This window comes from Paramisgurnus dabryanus, chromosome 12 (assembly GCF_030506205.2).
Source record: "Paramisgurnus dabryanus chromosome 12, PD_genome_1.1, whole genome shotgun sequence".
Taxonomy (NCBI): Eukaryota; Metazoa; Chordata; class Actinopteri; order Cypriniformes; family Cobitidae; genus Paramisgurnus; species Paramisgurnus dabryanus.
In genome coordinates, this window is record NC_133348.1 from 9,044,748 (window position 1) to 9,062,504 (window position 17,757).

At 40.1% G+C, this 17,757-nt stretch overlaps 2 protein-coding genes across 8 annotated transcripts in view; both read left to right on the plus strand.

Annotated features, from left to right (window-relative positions):
* The window catches only part of LOC135761089 (1-phosphatidylinositol 4,5-bisphosphate phosphodiesterase beta-4-like), a 38,165-nt gene extending 22,663 nt beyond the window's left edge, over nt 1–15,502 (plus strand). For 4 of the 7 annotated variants that reach the window (XM_073811359.1, XM_073811357.1, XM_073811358.1 and 1 more), the window contains 26 exons: nt 2,180–2,273; nt 3,487–3,566; nt 3,660–3,828; nt 3,929–4,019; nt 4,150–4,239; nt 4,585–4,673; nt 4,746–4,832; nt 5,437–5,587; nt 6,002–6,086; nt 6,984–7,108; nt 7,647–7,698; nt 8,205–8,307; nt 8,477–8,641; nt 9,619–9,823; nt 10,113–10,201; nt 10,297–10,420; nt 10,598–10,650; nt 10,745–10,810; nt 10,883–10,998; nt 11,663–11,738; nt 11,966–12,141; nt 12,685–12,786; nt 12,862–12,919; nt 13,224–13,310; nt 13,437–13,473; nt 13,987–15,502. In XM_073811359.1, the coding sequence (XP_073667460.1) occupies nt 2,180–2,273; nt 3,487–3,566; nt 3,660–3,828; nt 3,929–4,019; nt 4,150–4,239; nt 4,585–4,673; nt 4,746–4,832; nt 5,437–5,587; nt 6,002–6,086; nt 6,984–7,108; nt 7,647–7,698; nt 8,205–8,307; nt 8,477–8,641; nt 9,619–9,823; nt 10,113–10,201; nt 10,297–10,420; nt 10,598–10,650; nt 10,745–10,810; nt 10,883–10,998; nt 11,663–11,738; nt 11,966–12,141; nt 12,685–12,786; nt 12,862–12,919; nt 13,224–13,310; nt 13,437–13,473; nt 13,987–14,075 (2,659 nt within the window). In that variant the 3' untranslated portion in view covers nt 14,076–15,502. The remainder of the gene's footprint in view (nt 1–2,179; nt 2,274–3,486; nt 3,567–3,659; nt 3,829–3,928; nt 4,020–4,149; nt 4,240–4,584; nt 4,674–4,745; nt 4,833–5,436; nt 5,588–6,001; nt 6,087–6,983; nt 7,109–7,646; nt 7,699–8,204; nt 8,308–8,476; nt 8,642–9,618; nt 9,824–10,112; nt 10,202–10,296; nt 10,421–10,597; nt 10,651–10,744; nt 10,811–10,882; nt 10,999–11,662; nt 11,739–11,965; nt 12,142–12,684; nt 12,787–12,861; nt 12,920–13,223; nt 13,311–13,436; nt 13,474–13,986) is intronic. The other 3 variants (XM_073811361.1, XM_073811360.1, XM_073811362.1) reach the window with 3 other exon arrangements.
* A 142-nt stretch (nt 15,503–15,644) lies between these two features.
* On the plus strand, nt 15,645–17,715 carry LOC135761091 (uncharacterized). The gene has a single exon (XM_065275176.1). It carries the CDS (start codon nt 15,941–15,943, stop codon nt 17,423–17,425), a length of 1,485 nt encoding a protein of 494 aa, XP_065131248.1. The 5' UTR covers nt 15,645–15,940; the 3' UTR covers nt 17,426–17,715.
* Nucleotides 17,716–17,757: the final 42 nt, after the last annotated feature.

The following is a 17,757-nucleotide window of genomic DNA, read 5'->3' on the forward strand; positions in this document are numbered from 1 at the left end:
AAAAAATACGAACAGGGGAGGTTGCACCAGTAAATTGCTGAACAGCCAAGACCTTGGTCTATAATGATATACCTTTTAATTTTGTAATTTAACTAACTTTTTTTCCCCAAAATTTAAAGCTGTTTTATCCAAATTCCCAAGAATCAGTGTTCACACTTGCTTTTACAACAATTAAAAATAGGAATGGAAGATCTTCTTCTTTTCTCTGTTAATTGACTGAATTTTTTAATGTTTTAACTAATCTATGGCTTTCATTAACAAATATTCTGATAGTATTCTGATATTTTTTGTAACAAAGTGGACCTAATACCTAAACCAGTGTTCTTCACTCCCAACCCTGGAGAGCCGGTGCCCTGCAGAGTTTAGCTCCAACCCTGATCAAACACACCTACCTGTGATTTTCTAGTGATCATAAAGACATTGATTCACTTGCTCGGGTGTGTTTGATCAGGGTTGGAGCTAAACTCTGCAGGGCACCGGCTCTCCAGGGTTGGGAGTGAAGAACACTGACCTAAACCATCCGGTCTCTGATGAATCCAACACAAAAGTGACTTAAACTGCAATTCATCGACTTGCCGCTAGAGACCAATGTTATGAAGAGTTTTCTACACCAAGAAAGTGACACGACGAAAACCACTATTTTCTGTTACAAACTTTCACATAGCATCTTTGGGTTATAATAACATTAAAAATTAAATTCCATAATTTGATTTTCAAAGATTTCTTGTAAAAAATGATTATTTTACCCGCAAGATTATTTTTCAACATGCTCCAAATCTGTTGAATCAATATATAAGTGTTCATTCATCTTTGCCATGTTATATTCGTTTACTTGACTAGTGCTATACACTGATTAAAAAAATAAACATTAATGACATTAATCAAAACACATAGTTTGTCATATTAAGAACAACGGTCAAAATAATGTAAAGTTTTTCATAAGATCCCCCGGGGTCAATGTGTTAGCATGACAGAAACTTGATGCTGTCTGGAGAACAACCAACAGCCGGCCTTTTTCCATCTCCTAAATGTGCCTCTCATGTAAATTTTTAGATGTTGATGGCTTACAGTACGTTTCTTTCCCGTCACAGAAAACAACCACAGGTTTATCAATGCCATTAAAGTATTATTTTGTTTTTGTTTGTTTGTTTGTTGATCACAAAGTACAAAGTAGATGAGAAAAAACTAGGATTCGGTGTGTATTCAAAGCACCGCCATTGTTGTTTACAATGCGTGGAATGGTGCGCTGTGATTGGTTGAGTGGATTTTGCATTCTGCAGAAACGGAGGATAAGAAAACTGTTCTGCAGAAAGTGGCGTTTATCACGGTTTGGAGAAAAAATGTCAGAATAACATGGCGGATATTTGAATTTTGCGTAAAATTAAGAATTTTCTCTTAAATCCTGACCTTGTACAATACTGATTTTGGTACCGTTTTGGATCCAAACTCTTCAAATATATTTACAGTCTGATACAAAAGTGGTTTTGGTCTGTAAAGTTAATTTTGAACTTCATGACAACTGTGAAGGGGGGGATATTTGATCCTTTTAAAATATATTAATCCTAAAGTCTGCATCATTAAGGGCGTGGCCATTTGAGTGACCTGTAAACTGCCGCTGCCGTCACTACCGTCGAGCTGGGTGGGTGTGGTTTCAGCAACCAGGCACCTCAGCTCCACCCACATCCCATCTCTTTGCCAATTTTTGGTTTTCCGTGAGTGATGGCGACAGCAGACTCCACCAGCTTTGGGCTTTAAAAAAATCACTTCACAAACCTACGGGTGATGTCACAGACACTACGTTCACTTTTTTTACAGTCCAACCAACCCGTACAGGTCTTCATATAAACGGAATACCACACGAGGAAAATAGTGGGCGTGGCTTGTGTGTTTTCCACTGTGAATTGATTGGAAACAGACAAGTAGGCGTTTCAATCAGAAATGTTCAAGTGAACTTCTTTAAATCCACTTGATCTTCAATATTTGTTCACTTCTTTGCAATAGAAACGCTAGAGCAAGAACATGCAGACATTAAATTCATGTCAACGAAGAGCGAGGGTTTTAAGGATTAACAGTCAAAACAAATATCACAAGATTGCCAGAAAACTCTTCAGTGTTGTGTTTCATTAAAGTACTGAATGCAGATCAGTTAAAGAATCACGACAGATTGTGTTGGTTTCAGGTGCGTTGAGTTGGACTGCTGGGATGGTAAAGGTGAAGACCAGGAACCAATCATAACTCACGGAAAGGCCATGTGCACTGATATCCTGTTTAAGGTGGGATCAAATGAAATCATTGTTTCTACATCATGTGACGGCTCTGCAGATTGAAAATAAATGTATTATTAATCATATTTGAGAGTTTTGTACATTGTATGTTTTTGTAGAAAAAGCTAACAAAAACATAAACAATAATCTCTTTTGGTTTGTGTCCATCAAGTACAATAAGAAAAAATATGAAATAATGTCATTATTTTGCTCTTAATTTCCATCAATATTCTTATAGCTGTAGTGTAATATTGAAGGTTGGTATTTGTTGTAAATGTACTCGGGCATATGATCTTCATAGATGTAGATGAAATAGTTTCTTTAATAAAACAGTAGAGAATGATTCTAGCGGACAGTGATGGTCATACAATGAAAGTCCTCAGGTGCCACCAGTACTCCTGAGACTAACAAGAGCAGACATATTAATCCTCGCTGATCCTGACGATATATTAATGTCTTATGAAGTGAAACGATCAATCTGTTTAAGAAACTAAACATTATTTACAACATTAATACCAATAATCCACAGCATCAGGCAAACCTAATTTACAAGAGTGACTTCAACTTATTTTATTATATAGTGGTTGTCCCAATACGGCAAAAAAGTTCCCTGGCCCAAAATATATTTGAAATATATGCTAAGTACATTTTGTAGACAATAAAGCTCAACTGAATTTATTTTTGAAGTTTAAATTATATTTATCTTTGACCTTTTTTAAAACGGTTATGTTTACAGGTTCGTAACATAAACAAAGTGTTACCTCCAGTACAACTTGAATATATTTACTTTGATTGAAAAATATAGAGGGCTAAATAAATCTTTTAATGCTTTGCAATTTATTTACTACAGAAAACGAGTTCAGCAGGTGGCAGTAATGAGCCAGAAGTAATATAAATATATTTTAAAATATAAAAAGGGCTAAAAATACAAAAACCTTTCATCTTAGTGTGGAGCATGAGAGAATAGCGGTGTTCTGTTGAGTTCTGCTACCTTGTCAGATTTTACCACCTCCTATAGAAAACACAAAAAAACCTAAACCCGACCCCTAAACCCAAACCCTCCCCTACCTAACACCTAAACCTAGGGACAATATGAGGGTTAAGATAAAATGTCAGGAAACCGGCACTTTTTTCCACTTCAGTCGCTGGTCAAACCGTCTACTTCTAAACTCTTTCATTAAAATCTCTGACATTCAATTGGATTTTTTTGTTTGTTTACCAGGATGTAATTCAAGCCATAAAAGAAACAGCATTTGTAACATCTCAATATCCTGTAATTCTCTCCTTTGAAAACCACTGCAGGTAAAACACGGTCTCATTTAAAAGCATCTACTTTCAGTGGTGATATGATGGATTTTCTATGTCGTCTTGATGAATTTTGTGTTTGTGTTTCAGTAAAACGCAGCAGTATAAGATGGCGAAATATTGTGAAGAAATCTTTGGAGACCTGTTACTCAGACAACCACTGGAGGGTTTCCCAGTACGTGATCTTCTATTCCCTCGCACACAAATCCAGCCGAGACCTGCTTTAGCTTCCACGGAAAATGTGACCCAAAGTGCCAATGTAGTCTACTGAGAGCACACCATTCTGATTCTGTGTATCTGTGTGGTTTGACTTTATGGAGCAGTGAATCTGTGTTTATTTGAATCTTGTGTATTTTCAGCTAGAAGCTGGACAGCCTTTACCGTCCCCGAACGACCTCAAGCACAAAATCCTCATCAAAAACAAGCGCTTAAAACCCGAAGTGGAGCAAAGTGTGTGGAACTGTTTATTTAAGCTGTGTATTATCCTTCAAACTTAAAGTAACATTTAAAATTATAATGAGAATCTCATGAGCTGACTTGACTTTGATATGAATGTAATAAATGGTTTGTTTATTTACAGAGCAGCTGGAATCATTTAAGAAGCACATGGAAGCTGGAGAGATGAGCATACAGGCTGGAGAAGATGACAATGACGAAGACCTAGAAAGCGGTGATCACATACATGCACACGCGCGCACACACACACACACACACACACACACACACACACACACACACACACACACACACACACACACTGCAGTCTCCACATTGCTGCACTTTTGGTCACAATAGGGGTTTCTACTGCTGAATTGCTCTCATGTTTTTAGGGGGCTATACAACTGACAATAGCTATTAAACTTTGATGGTTGATATTGATGGTAAAAGTAAAATGTTTTTATTCATCATATAATGCATCGGCTATAGTTTCTGGTTTTATTTATCATCACTTCTTATCTCAAGAGCAGAAGATGAGTCTGTCTGTCTGTCTGTCTGTCTGTCTGTCTGTCTGCAGTGGTGGACTCCGAGTTGAAGACTAGTAACAATCTGTTGATCTCAGTAGATCCTAGTGAGCAGAACACACACGACAGTCTCAAGAAGAAGGTGGGTCACAAGAAGCTGTTGGATGTTGGATGCATTTTAGTTTCTGCTCTTGACATCATTTCTGTTTTCTAGATTCAAGAAGATGATATGACAGAGATTTCAGAAGTTACAGACGCAACTGATGTTTCTGAAGTGTCTGATCTTGATAACAAAAAGAAGGTTTGATGCTTGTTCTGTCTAAGTAACTTGATGTTTAGGTTCTTCAGTGGATTGAGAACAGTCAGGGTCAATGAGGACCACTGGTTATCAGTCAGGTCAGTGGGGATCACTGGAGATCAGTGAGGTCAATGAAGATTAGTCAGGATCATTGGGGACCACTGCAGATTCAAATCAACAAAATGACAATGGTGCCCAAATTATGCACTTGTCTCATTTTGTTTGATGCATATTGCACATTTTCTGTTAATCCAATGAACCTCATTTCACTACTGAAATATTACGGTGTCCTTCAGTTATTTGATAGATTAAAAAAAATTGCTGATCCAAACACCCAAAAATGTATTCATGAAAATCATGGAAATTGTGAGGGGTACCCAAACTTTTGCATGCGACTGTGTACCTAAGGACTCTTATTATATTTTTATTATATATTCCTAGAACTAGACTTAAAAACAGTGGGTGATTGCGCTTATATGGTCATCAGTCTCAAGTAATAGAATAGCATTCCAACCTACATCAGATCTGGCCAAACTTAAGCATTTTGGTCAATTCCTATTGTTTATAAATGTGCTATATGGATGAATGTAAAGTGTTTGTTCTTCAGGGTGGAGAATCAGCAGAAGACACAGATGCAGAACAGCAGCTGATCGCCTCCTACAAGTATGAAGGAGCTACGACCAACATCCATCCGCACCTGTCTGCCATGGTGAACTATGCCCAGCCTGTGAAGTTCCAGGGATTTGAGGTGGCAGAGGGTCAGTTTAAATCAGATGGGTTAGGGTTACAAACATTATATTTGAGGTTCTGATTGGATGCCAGTGTAAAATGCTAAAGAACTGTGATGCTGTGATAGTTGTAAATAATTTCACGAATCATCTGCAGCATACAGACTGCATTTGTTACATTATTTATTTGTTCTCTTGTGATGGTCATTCAATTAATCAATGTTTCACGCAGAACTAGTTTAAAGCTTCTGTCTGTAGGATAGAAATGAGCTTAACGTAAAGTGATAAATTCAAAGGTAAATGTACATGTGAGGTTTGTCTGTATGTATGTTTGTAGATATGTATATGTTATATATATTTAACCTGTTTATATAGCAGAAAGGTACATGCTTGATGTTTGGCATCATGATTGATTATGAAGATAAAAATGTCTTTTGTGTTTAGAGAGAAACATTCATCACAATATGTCCTCGTTCAATGAGTCTGTTGGGTTAGGCTATCTGAAGACAAACGCCATTGAGTTTGTGAAGTATCCTTTCACACAGATATAAAATTACCTTCACGTTATTTAATGTTGAAATGACATGTTCTTCACTCCATTCTTCTGAACTTTGTTAAATGCTAAAATCAAAATGCTTTTATATTGAACTACTTTCATTCATGCGACAATTAACTCTTTCCCCGCCAATCAAAACTCCCTTGCCTGCCGCAACGTATACAACCCGGAAGTAGAGGCTCACGTGAAAGAGAAAAAACTCTGTGTACGTTTTAAGGATTGCTCTGCATCTGATCTCTATTAAAAGTCCTTCACAAAAAATGGAATTATCTCAGCTTTTTGCTCAAAGTCGGGTGTTTTTGAAGAAACCTACCCATATTTGAGAGGTAATAAAAAGAGAACTAATGAAGGTAGGATGAAACGTTTTTTTTTTTTTGAAAGCAGAGGGTCTGTTCTTTCATTTGATATATTGTTTGTTTATATATTTAAAGAATAACATTTTTTGGAAGGCATTAAACTTGTGTGAAAATCATGAAAAATGCTGGCGCTGGCTGGCAACTTTTTAAAGAAAAAGCTGGCATGGAAAGAGTTAAATGATATAGCTGAAAGACAAGGGCAGGCACACCATGAGCAACACGTGATGCTCGGCAGCTTTGTTTGGTCTCTTGTGAATCTAAATAGTTTAAATATTTTGATTTATTAACGCTTCGGTGGCAGTTTATCCATGTTCTCTCATATTTTTAAAAGTTAAGGTACAACCGAATTTACTGTGGGTCCCTGATGTGGTTTTATACATATTGTGTCACTCTGTACGAATGAACATTTTAAATATTTTTCTCTTTTGGCTCATCTACGAACAAACCTCCTGCTGTTGTAAATTAAAAATAGCCACTGCGTTGTCCGTTTATATCCTCAACCCCAGACGTGCAGCTACAACAAGCGACAGATGAGCCGGATTTACCCCAAAGGAGGCCGTGTGGACTCCAGCAATTACATGCCTCAGATCTTCTGGAATGCCGGCTGCCAGATGGTTTCTCTGAACTATCAGACTCCAGGTACAGCCTGGGCCCCGGGCCCTAAGAGCCATGGCCCCTACAATCACCCCCCCTCAACCCCTCCACCGGGCCCTGAGAGCCACGGACCCTACAATCACCCCCCTAACCCCCCCATGGGCCCTGAGAGCCACGGCCCCTACAATCACCCCCCCTCAACCCCTCCACCGGGCCCTGAGAGCCACTGCTTCTACAATCACCCCCCCTAACCCCCCCATGGGCCCTGAGAGCCACGGACCCTACAATCACCCTCCTAACCCCCCCATGGGCCCTGAGAGCCACTGCCCCTACAATCACCCACTCAACTCCCCTCACTGGGCCCTGAGACCCACGGCCCCTACAATCACCACCCCCCACGGGCCCTAAGAGCCACAGCCTTAATACTGTACAGTCAGAGAAAAACATGAACACATGCTACAGCAGATGTTTAGCACACAGAAGAGCGCACTCACGTGTTATTGTTTGATTGTCACTTGAATATAAAAACCACACAGACAGACTTTAGTGTGGGAGATATTTACTCTGTTTTACACTGTTTCAGATCTGGGCATGCAGCTGAATCAAGGGAAGTTTGAGTACAACGGTTCGTGCGGGTGAGTGAGTGTGTGCTCATTATATAGCTGCAGCTCGTGCTTTATCCACATTAGCGCAGATGAGCACACGCTAAATATCTGCAATTTTGCCGGAGGGAAAAAGTGGCTTTGGGTTTACTCTCCCACCCGCGTCAATATCGCATTCACTTTATGTTCTGAAGACATGCACGTGTTTGTAATGGAAAGAGTTTAAATCATGAATCTACTCGGTTAATCAACAAAGTCTGCCTGCAGGACAAAGTTAATGGGCAAAGAGATTTATTTAAAATAACGTGAGGGGATATTGTAAGCAAAATGGCTGACAGCAGACACTACTTATGTATTTATATGAGCCATTTTTGTGGGAATACAATTTCTTAATGACTAGAATATATTTCTGAGTGTAGGGTACAGAATCCCTTTATATACTTTATAATCTAGTTTAATGAATGTTATGGACATACACCTTGAGTGATATAGATCCTTCATATAGTGTACTGTGTGTTTTTTTGATTCTCCTCTTGCAGGTTTCTATTGAAACCGGATTTTATGCGGCGTGCCGACCGAATGTTTGACCCTTTCTCTGAAACGCCAGTGGATGGGGTCATAGCAGCGACCTGTAGCGTACAGGTGATTAACGCACATATACTGTTTATCTATGTGTTCTCATCCACTGTAGGATAGAGGAGGAGGGGAGGTTTGTGTTGACTACAGCGATGACCACACATTTATCATATTTAATATGTTCTCTTCTGGAATCAGTGACCGATCGAACTGTTTAACATCCGTTGTTTGTCAGGTGTTCTCAGGCCAGTTCTTATCGGATAAAAAGATCGGCACGTACGTGGAAGTGGACATGTACGGCTTGCCCACAGACACCATCAGAAAAGAGTTCAAGACGCGTATGGTGATGAACAACGGCCTGAATCCCTATTACAACGAAGAGCCCTTCGTCTTTAGAAAGGTCAGATGTTTCCTTCGTGAAAACCCTAATCTGCAAATTCACGAAACCTTTCAGTGGCACCAAAAATATTTTGTCAAGACACACAGATGCGATACTGAACTCTGATAGGTCAGTTGCACAGATGAAGCCTTACTGTTCTCCTGTCTGACACCCATGAGCTTCATTAGTTTAGTGCACGTCTCTAGTTATGATTACGACATAAAATAAAAACTGACATCAAACCCTTGAGGTCTTATCGAGCACGATCAGGTTGTCTTTAGATGCTGACATCAGCAGGATATTCACCGCATCTCAAGAGTCTGATGGCTATGAAAGAGCTGCAGCAGCTGCAGGACGTGATGCGTGTTTGATGACCTCATCCAGCTCCTCGTGTTTTTGTCCATCGAAGCGTTTCAGGAACAGCTGTTATTGGACCACTCTGAATTGCATCTAGTGGGCTGCAGATACTGCGGATAATAAAGCTTTAACATCCCTTTCAGAATGAAGGTTTCATCAGCCTTTAATCCAACATTATGAAGAAAGAAGGATAGAGAGAAGGTGGGAAGAGAAAGAGAGAGAGAGAGACAGAGTAGAGAGAGATAAAGAGAGAAGGGAGGAGAAAGAGACGGAGGAAAGAGAGAGAGAGAGAGAGAGCAGTACTTGTGCTTGTGCTGAAACAGCAGAATGTTGGAGGCTCTGATCTGTGACACGGACCATAAATCACCCACACTGCAGTGCTGCCAAACACACACACACATACACACACTATCAGATACACACACACAGTAACAGATACACACACACACACAAACACACACACACACAGTGATTGTTTATGATTAATTGTGATTGACAGATTTCAGATTTCCAATGATTAAACTTCAGAAGTGTTGAGAAAGGTGTTCTTCCTGCTGATGTTCTGTGTGTACAAAAGAAATCCTGATGTCCAGCTCTACAGTTTATACTCTGATATTAAAGCTGAAAGTCTTTGTGAACAGGTGATCTTACCTGACCTGGCCGTGTTGAGGATCGCCGTATACGATGACAATAATAAGCTGATCGGTCAAAGGATTCTGCCGCTGGATGGTCTTCAGGCGGGATATCGACACATTTCTCTGAGAAATGAAGGAAATAAGCCACTTTCTCTTCCCACTGTTTTCTGCAACATCGTATTGAAGACTTACGTACCCGACGGCTTCGGTGGTGAGTTTACATCACAGCTTCAGTCATGATGTTTCTTCATATAACCACCAACAGATTTAAAGTGTCTAAGCATTGACGTAGGAGTACACTGCTGCTGACGTCAAAGATGTCCTGTTATTGATTTAAACTCTGTGTTTACAGATTGAATGCTATTGGCAGTAATGAGTTATTAACGAGATTTTCTTGTTGTCCTGGGAAAATTAAAGTGATATTCAGTAGATTTGAGTTTCTGGAAAACTGAATTGAAGGGGTGATTGTGTCACGATCAGATCTGAATCTGATATTTCAGCTATCGTTGACGCCCTTTCCGATCCAAAGAAGTTCCTCACCATTGCTGAGAAGCGAGCCGATCAGATGCGAGCTCTTGGCATTGAAACGGTTCGTTTGTAGTTTGATAACTTTCCAAAAATCTTTGGTGCTTCTGTGGGTTCAGTGTTTGTATTGATGTGCATCGCTTGTGGTTTTTGGTTTAGAGCGATATAGCAGATGTTCCCAACGAAAGCATCAAGTCCAATAAGAAGGTCAAAACCAACGTCACACCTCAGACGAGCTCAGAGATGAACGCCGCTCAGAACAACATCACAGAGACCAAACGCGGTGAGACCTCATCAGCTCATATTATTACTTTAAAATAACCTTGCAGTGCTGCTGATGTCATCAGTATCATCCAGTGAAAGATGAATAAGTCCTGTCCTACATTCTTCTTCTCTATGTTTTGTGCATACGTACAACACAAACTCAGAGTCAAGCAAAGATTGTTTGTTCTGTTTCCAGATCATTCTGCGGTTGATAATCATGTGAACATTGAAGATTTGAAGCAGATGAAGGTAAAACTCTTCTCTCAACATTTCCACATCAGTGGACTCGGATTATAAATATGAATCAATCTCCTGCTCTCTCTCTCTCTCTGTCTGTCTGTAGAGCTTCATTAAACTCATGAAGAAGCAACAGAAGGAGCTGAACACATTAAAGAAACGTCACACTAAGGTGAATGTCTTGTCTAGAGCTCCATTTCTTCTTCTGTTATCTTGCTTGATGAAGTTCATTTTCTGCTTGCAGGAACACAACGCCATGCAGAAATCTCACTGTACTCAAGTGGATAAACTGGTGGCACAGCATGATAAAGAGAAATTTACCCTGGAGAAACTTCTGGAGAAAGCCATCAAAAAGAGAGGGTACATCTCTTCATCACGTCTGTTTACTTTGACCCAACAAACAATGTCTTTGTTTTGTAAAATGACTACATTTTAATATGGGATTATTAGGCAACAGCGTTAATGTTCCCTACTGTCAAACCTAACAAAACACAAGTTATTAAACGTGAAGAAAAAGAAAAAACTAACTTTTGACATTGGCACAGTTCATCTGTTGAACGAATAATGGTTATTTTATAGAAAAATTCTATTTAAAATGGGAAAATATATGATGGTGATAATAGGATTGTCACACACACTGGAGTTCAGAAATACTCATTCATTCATTCATTTACGTTATGTTAATAATAGAATAACTCCTCAAAATGAACCCATAACAAGATGGAAATTGTGCCTAACCCCAATGTAAATACTCACTAGAGGCACATACGTTTATATCACACAATTCATAAATTCCTCTTTTTTGGGTTTTTCTTCTCTGAAGATCTTGTAGAATCAGAACCCAGGATTATCTTTCCTACACAACAACTATTCAGTATTTAGGTTAAAGTAAAGAAATCCCTCACTTCTCAACCTGTGGACCACAGCAGATACTGTAGCGATCTATTGCCCTCCAGCGAGGCTTTGGATCGACGACATGTGTTATACATCTATAGTATTATAAAGTTTGTTTTCTTTATTTTAGAGAAAACAACTGCTCAGAGTTAAAGAAGGAGACGGCAGTAAAGGTGGAGACGCTTACTACAGACCATAAAGAAAAGGTTTGAATGAAAATCTATCTCATAAGTGTCAAAAGAGATGATTTCCAAACAAAAAGAGAACAGGAAAACATGCAAGTGAATAAAAGTTATGGAAGTTTCTATATAAATATGCATTTACTTCATTGGCTTAATATTAAAGACATTTGAAAAGCCCTGATGGTTAAAAAGCATTTATTTGATAGTTTAATGCTTGACAGATATATTTAAGTTGGTTTACTCGTCTGCAGGTGAAAGTGATTGTGGCCCAGCACACTAAAGAGTGGTCAGAGATGATCAACGCTCACAGTACAGAGGAACAGGAAATGAAAGACGGTCATGTGACGCAGCAGTGTGAGCTCTTGAAGAAGCTGCTGGTCGGCGTTCATGAGCAACAAACGCAGCAACTAAAACTCATTCATGAAAGGTGAAGTGATGCTTTCATCGGTCCAAACACTATCCATAACAATACAGCTCTTCTGGACTGATCAATATTGTTTCAAATACTCAGAAACCTCCATGAGACACAACTCCTGCTAATGCTTACACACGTGAAGCACATTTACCGCAGTCAATGTTGATTATTGGTATTAATGTATTCTGTTCATCTTTAGTTTAATAACCGCCGACAGAACTGCTTCTCATTAGCATTGCAGATACACGAGCAGGCCATTATAAACACACACACATGAATGTTGTATGAGTCGTGGATCTTTAGAGAGATGCCTCTCATCTTTGTGTGTTTTTTTTATTCAAGGGTCTTTTATTAATTATGTAGATAATCCCCCCCTCCCCCATTCAGCACTTGTTTTGTATTGGGATCTCCATGTGAAAGGGCGTCTTGACCCTTGATGATGAACCAATAAAACGCATCAGCAAACCCTTACGCATCTTCTGTGTTTCTCTAAAAGAGCTAAAATGATTCTCTGGATAGTGTTTTTAAAATATCTCTATTGTGACCGAACAACAGGCAAAGCAAAGAGATGAAGGCAAACCAGGCCAAGACGTCCATGGAGAACAGCAAAGCCATCAGTCAGGACAAGAGCATCAAAAACAAGGCGGAGCGCGAGAGGTAAAGAAACATCACAGCATCATCATCATCATCATCATTCAACAAAGATTAAACCTCATCTCTCCTCTCTTGCAGGAGGGTTCGAGAGTTAAACAGCAGTAATACCAAAAAGTTTCTGGAAGAGAGAAAAAGGGTTTGTTGTTTATGAAATATTATTTGAAAGTGTTTTATGTATCTTGCTTTTTTAGAGGTCTATTCATGACTTTTTACTTCAGGGTGGGGGGAACTAAAACCAATGTAAGAAAAACCTTTTCTCAATACTGGTGTGAAATTTGTCCACGTAATGTTCATTTCAACCTTTACTAATGCATTATAAAATGTGTTCACATGAACAATCAATTTGTCTTACATACAAAAGAAAGATACATTTCTCATTGTTAGTTGATGCATTATAAAGTGGATTTATTTGAGTTTGTTTTCTGTGTGGTTTTTGGCAGTTGGCCATGAAACAGGCGAAAGAATTAGAGCAACAACAGAAGACTCAGAGAGATCAGCTGGAGAAACTGGAGAAATTCAATGAGCAGGTTAAAGTTCAAGTCTGATGTCAGCTGCACTCGTTCCTCATCACTTCATTGCTTTCTTTCTTGTTTTCTTTTGTCCTCCGTCGCTCATATTTTCATTTAAATATGATTTGCCTTTTCTTTGAACAGCTTTTGAAATCGCATCATGCCAACAGTCAGACTGAAGGTAGGGTTCATATTAATCCATATCAAGTCTTTTGTTAAACTTACTTAAGGCCCACAATGCTTTGCTCTCACTTTACTAACTTTACTCTGCTGCTTGAAGCTGACGTGACTGCTGCGTCCAAAACCTGCAGTGATATTGACATCTTTTCTTGTGATGCATTCTGGGATTGTAGGATGCATTCAGTACTTTAATTTTAAAAGAAATGAATCTGAGAACATGATACTGTAGTGCTACGAATACTAGCTTAGCATTACACAATGATTACCCACAATTCTCATATAGAGATTTCAGGTCTGCTGTACACTGTCGGCTCCTGGATGCTCTTTGGGAATTTGATTGTGGGAACATAAATATGTCATTTAAAAACGAATTATGTACTGGGATGTTACATTAAATACACTGAATGTCACATAATTAAATATAGGAATAACGACAAGAATGTCTTGATACTGATGGAATGTAAATGAATGTGGAGCTCATCTCATGAGAGATGTTCATTATGTTTGTCTTCAGGCCAGAGACATGCAGAAGATGCTGAAGCTGGAGGAGGAGATGGACCGCAGACCAGCCACGGTGGTGTAAACCCTCCCAACGTCAACTGAGATCTCCTCACGGATCTCGTCCCCGGTCTGCTGTTACGCCCGAAATCTGCTTTTGTGTGTCCCTTTCACCACCTCTGCAGTCCTGTGACCCCGCCCCTTTCACCCTACCTCAGCTCTAACTACACCCCTCCACGCTACTGCAGCTCTGTCCGGCCAATCCTCACGTTCCAGGTCGGACCGTAGCTCCACCCACTCAGCTATAAAGTGCTTTCTCCGGGTTTGACTGCCGCATCACGCGGCCCCGTTCTCCCGTGAAGACGTCCCCGGTGGGATGGAAGTTCACATGCGTGTTTTTGGAACCCATCATCATCATCATCGGTTCTCCTGACTGAGCTTGTAACAGTAGCAGCAAATGGACCAACCCGATTAAAAGAAGTTTTAGTTTGTTTCGTGTCAGCACAGTGAATGAAATGCTACTCCCGAGTTGACTTCAGAGTACTTTATATGTGATAAGATATGTAGCAGAGCACTACAGTAGCGTCTTTCTCTCTCTCTCTCTGTACAGTAAGAATGTAGAACGCCCCACACTGTACAGAAACCAGATTACAGATGAATCCTCTTTTACTGCTGTTTTATCATCATCATCATCAGTCCATTTATGTTTTTAAGATAAGCCCAGGATGCACAGGCAGTTTTATTCACGTTTGGTTTGCTTTTAAAGGTTTTTAAGTTTGCCGTCAGCGACTGCAGGCTTCAGTTAATTTCAGGTTTTGAGAATGTTGTCTATTGGACCTGTTTGAAGACTGAACGGCCAGTTTAAGCTCAGGTCTAATACTGTACACGAGAGAACGTTGTCATCGCATTCGCTGAACAACACAAACCATTTATGCATTGACACTGAACTTGATTTCATTTGAAGGAGTTGCATATAAGAGTAAATATTTGTTTTAGAAAGAGTTTGTTGTATATTGGGCTTGTATGAGGTTATCCTGAAGGTTTTGGGATGAATGTAAACCTGCTTTTATTGGTTGTTTTGCGTTTATCTGTTGATTTTCTTTATGTCCATGTTTAGAAGTGACCCACATATCTAGTGCTTTAAAACGTATATACCATCGCTTACAAATGTGCCACTCTATGTCAGGTAAGACGTTTAAATGATTTTACATGCTGATAAATGCCAAAATAAGGGGTTATTTATATAAAGAAACATATATAAATATATATATTATTAAATCTAGTAAGTAGTTTTAGTCTACATTTGGTTTCTTAGAAGCTTTTTTGCACTAGCTGAATGTTTTCTGTTGCTCTGTCATCCGATTCTGTTGGTTCGTCTCTGTGGACCGCTGTCAATGCTTTTGTATTTCTATTGTATTTGTCAAACTTCTAGCAATCAGAATACTCAAAAGAAAACAAGTTGTTATTCAGCTACTTTAATACTGTTTTATAGTAAGTGTACCAATAAACTATCCCAGGTGTTAAATGATGAACCATTCTGTGTCTTTGAAAGTGATGTTGAATAAGTGTGTCTGGCAAAGCACAGATCACAAATCATCTCTTATAGCTCTTCTATGGAAAATGCTATGCAGTGTTTATTGTGATGGAGACATAAATATGCGTTGTGTGTGTGCCAGCGCAGTGTTGAATTGCTTAAAGCTTCCTGTTTTTCCAATGATGGTACACAAAGGAACAGCAGTTTTCCAGTCAATAATCACATGCAGTAATTCTCAAATGTATTCACACATCATTGAATCCACGCGCTCTCTGAAACCCTTATTATAATCAGATCATTAATGCCCATCCACTTATCCCACAACACAGTCTGATAATGATATTCGTGTTGTCGTGGCAACTTCAAAGCTTCACGGCATATAAAACCCAAAGAGATCCGTTTTGGTGAGAGCTTCTTCTTAAACCGCATCGGCACGATGAAACCCTCGGACACGACCGGCTCCAAAACCAACACCAGATTCCTTCTAGATGCCATTTCCGAAGATAAGATCCACCTCACTAGGTTTATTTTAGATGCTTTAGATGGAAAAATTATTGACTCGAAGACGGAAGGGACGCAGACGCCTCTTATATCTGCTGTGTTTCTTCAGGATCAGCAGGCGAGGAGCAAGTTCATGGATCTTCTGTTGCAGAGGGGCGCAAGCGTGAACTGCCCGGATGAGAGCGGTCGTACGCCGCTGAGTTACGCCTGTGAGATGGGACACCTGGACGCGGTGAAGATCCTGGTGAAAAACAATGCCGATCCAGAGGTGGCAGACCGCTGGGGAAATACGGCCCTCATGTTCGCCGCCGCGGCCGGACATTCTGCGATCGTGGAGTTTTTGGCAAGAGCCTTTAAACGTTTGGGTCTCCAAGTAGACCGGCAAAACAAAGTAGGAAATTCCGCGGTCGAAGTGGCCAGGTATCTTGGACACACAGAATGTTTAAGAGCTCTTGGGAGTAACTTCAGAAAGGTTTGTGATGACGGCGTGGGTGAAAAACTTTCCACTGTGAACATCCATGACGATAAAGAGAAGTTCTTTGAGTCTTTAAAGGGTCACCACAGAGAGATCCAGCCGACTGCACGAGGAGAAACTTCAGCTGAAGACGAATCGCGACTACCCGTCGGTTTAGGTCGTAAAAGATCCCTCGTTTTACGAAACCGAATCCAGTCGATGGACTCCATTGAGGAATATGAAAAGGAGAGTGATGTTTTATTACCGTCATTATCGTCGCAAAGCGTCGTGACCCCAAAACCTACTCCGAGGTTCTTTCCAAACCCCAAACAAAGAGAACAAACGTCCACCATCGATCCCTTGCCGCTGTTGTCCAGAGGCCCAGTACACAGTAACTCCGTGTTTTACTCACCCAGACCCTTCAAAACTTCCTTGAGAAGTGGTGTGTCCCCATCAGGTCCCCTTGGCATTTTGTTGACTCCTATAAGTGGCCGAGAGGAACAAGATAATATTTGGAAAGCTAAGAAATTGCCTTTTGATTTGCCCGTCAGACGGTTTGATGAGAATTACTATCAGAAGAGATGCAGTTTACCGACCAGCACTCTCGCTCCACCGGCCACAGAGCGCCTGATGTCTTTGTGCAGAAGCAAAACGCTGTTGAAAAGCCCAGCAACTGCTCGAACCCTTCAGCCTGCAGATTTCACTCAGACCGCCAGCACTGTAACTTCATTCAGTAGTAAGCTGTTGAGGAGATTTACTTTTCCCGACTTTAAAAAGATCAGCAAAGAGTCCCAGGAGGTTCACGCAACACAGATGGGAGCTTGTGCCGGACACGGTATCCCGAGGTCAGAGACTTTTCCCCTCGCAAACGACCATCCTCAAGTCGCGAGTAAGCCGAGCGTAGACAGCATCAGTGCTGTGAAGTGTGAGTTTGATTTTCACATTAAAACTGCGTCCAACTTCTGATCACGTGCTGCAGGGGCGGGACGAGAGATCTGCAGTCTGATGAGATGCGCACAAACTACCGCTGTGCCAAAGCGCACGCGCACAAACCTTTACAATATATCATGTTATCTTTTATGGTACATTAATACAAATTTATTATCGAGACATTTTTCATACTTTTCATTGTGGCTAGTTGTTTTATCTAGTCAAGTTTTTGACGTTTGGTTTGTTTTCTCAAAAGCTGTAGATGAAAATGCACAAGATCATTTGAAATCAACATGCAAATACAACAGCACATAATCATGTATGAATAAAAAAAACCTTACTATGATCACTGCTGCTGTGATGTTCTC

Excerpts from the sequence above, each read along its gene's own strand:
- LOC135761091 (XM_065275176.1), top strand. The coding sequence starts at position 15,941 with ATGAAACCCTCGGACACGACCGGCTCCAAAACCAACACCAGATTCCTT.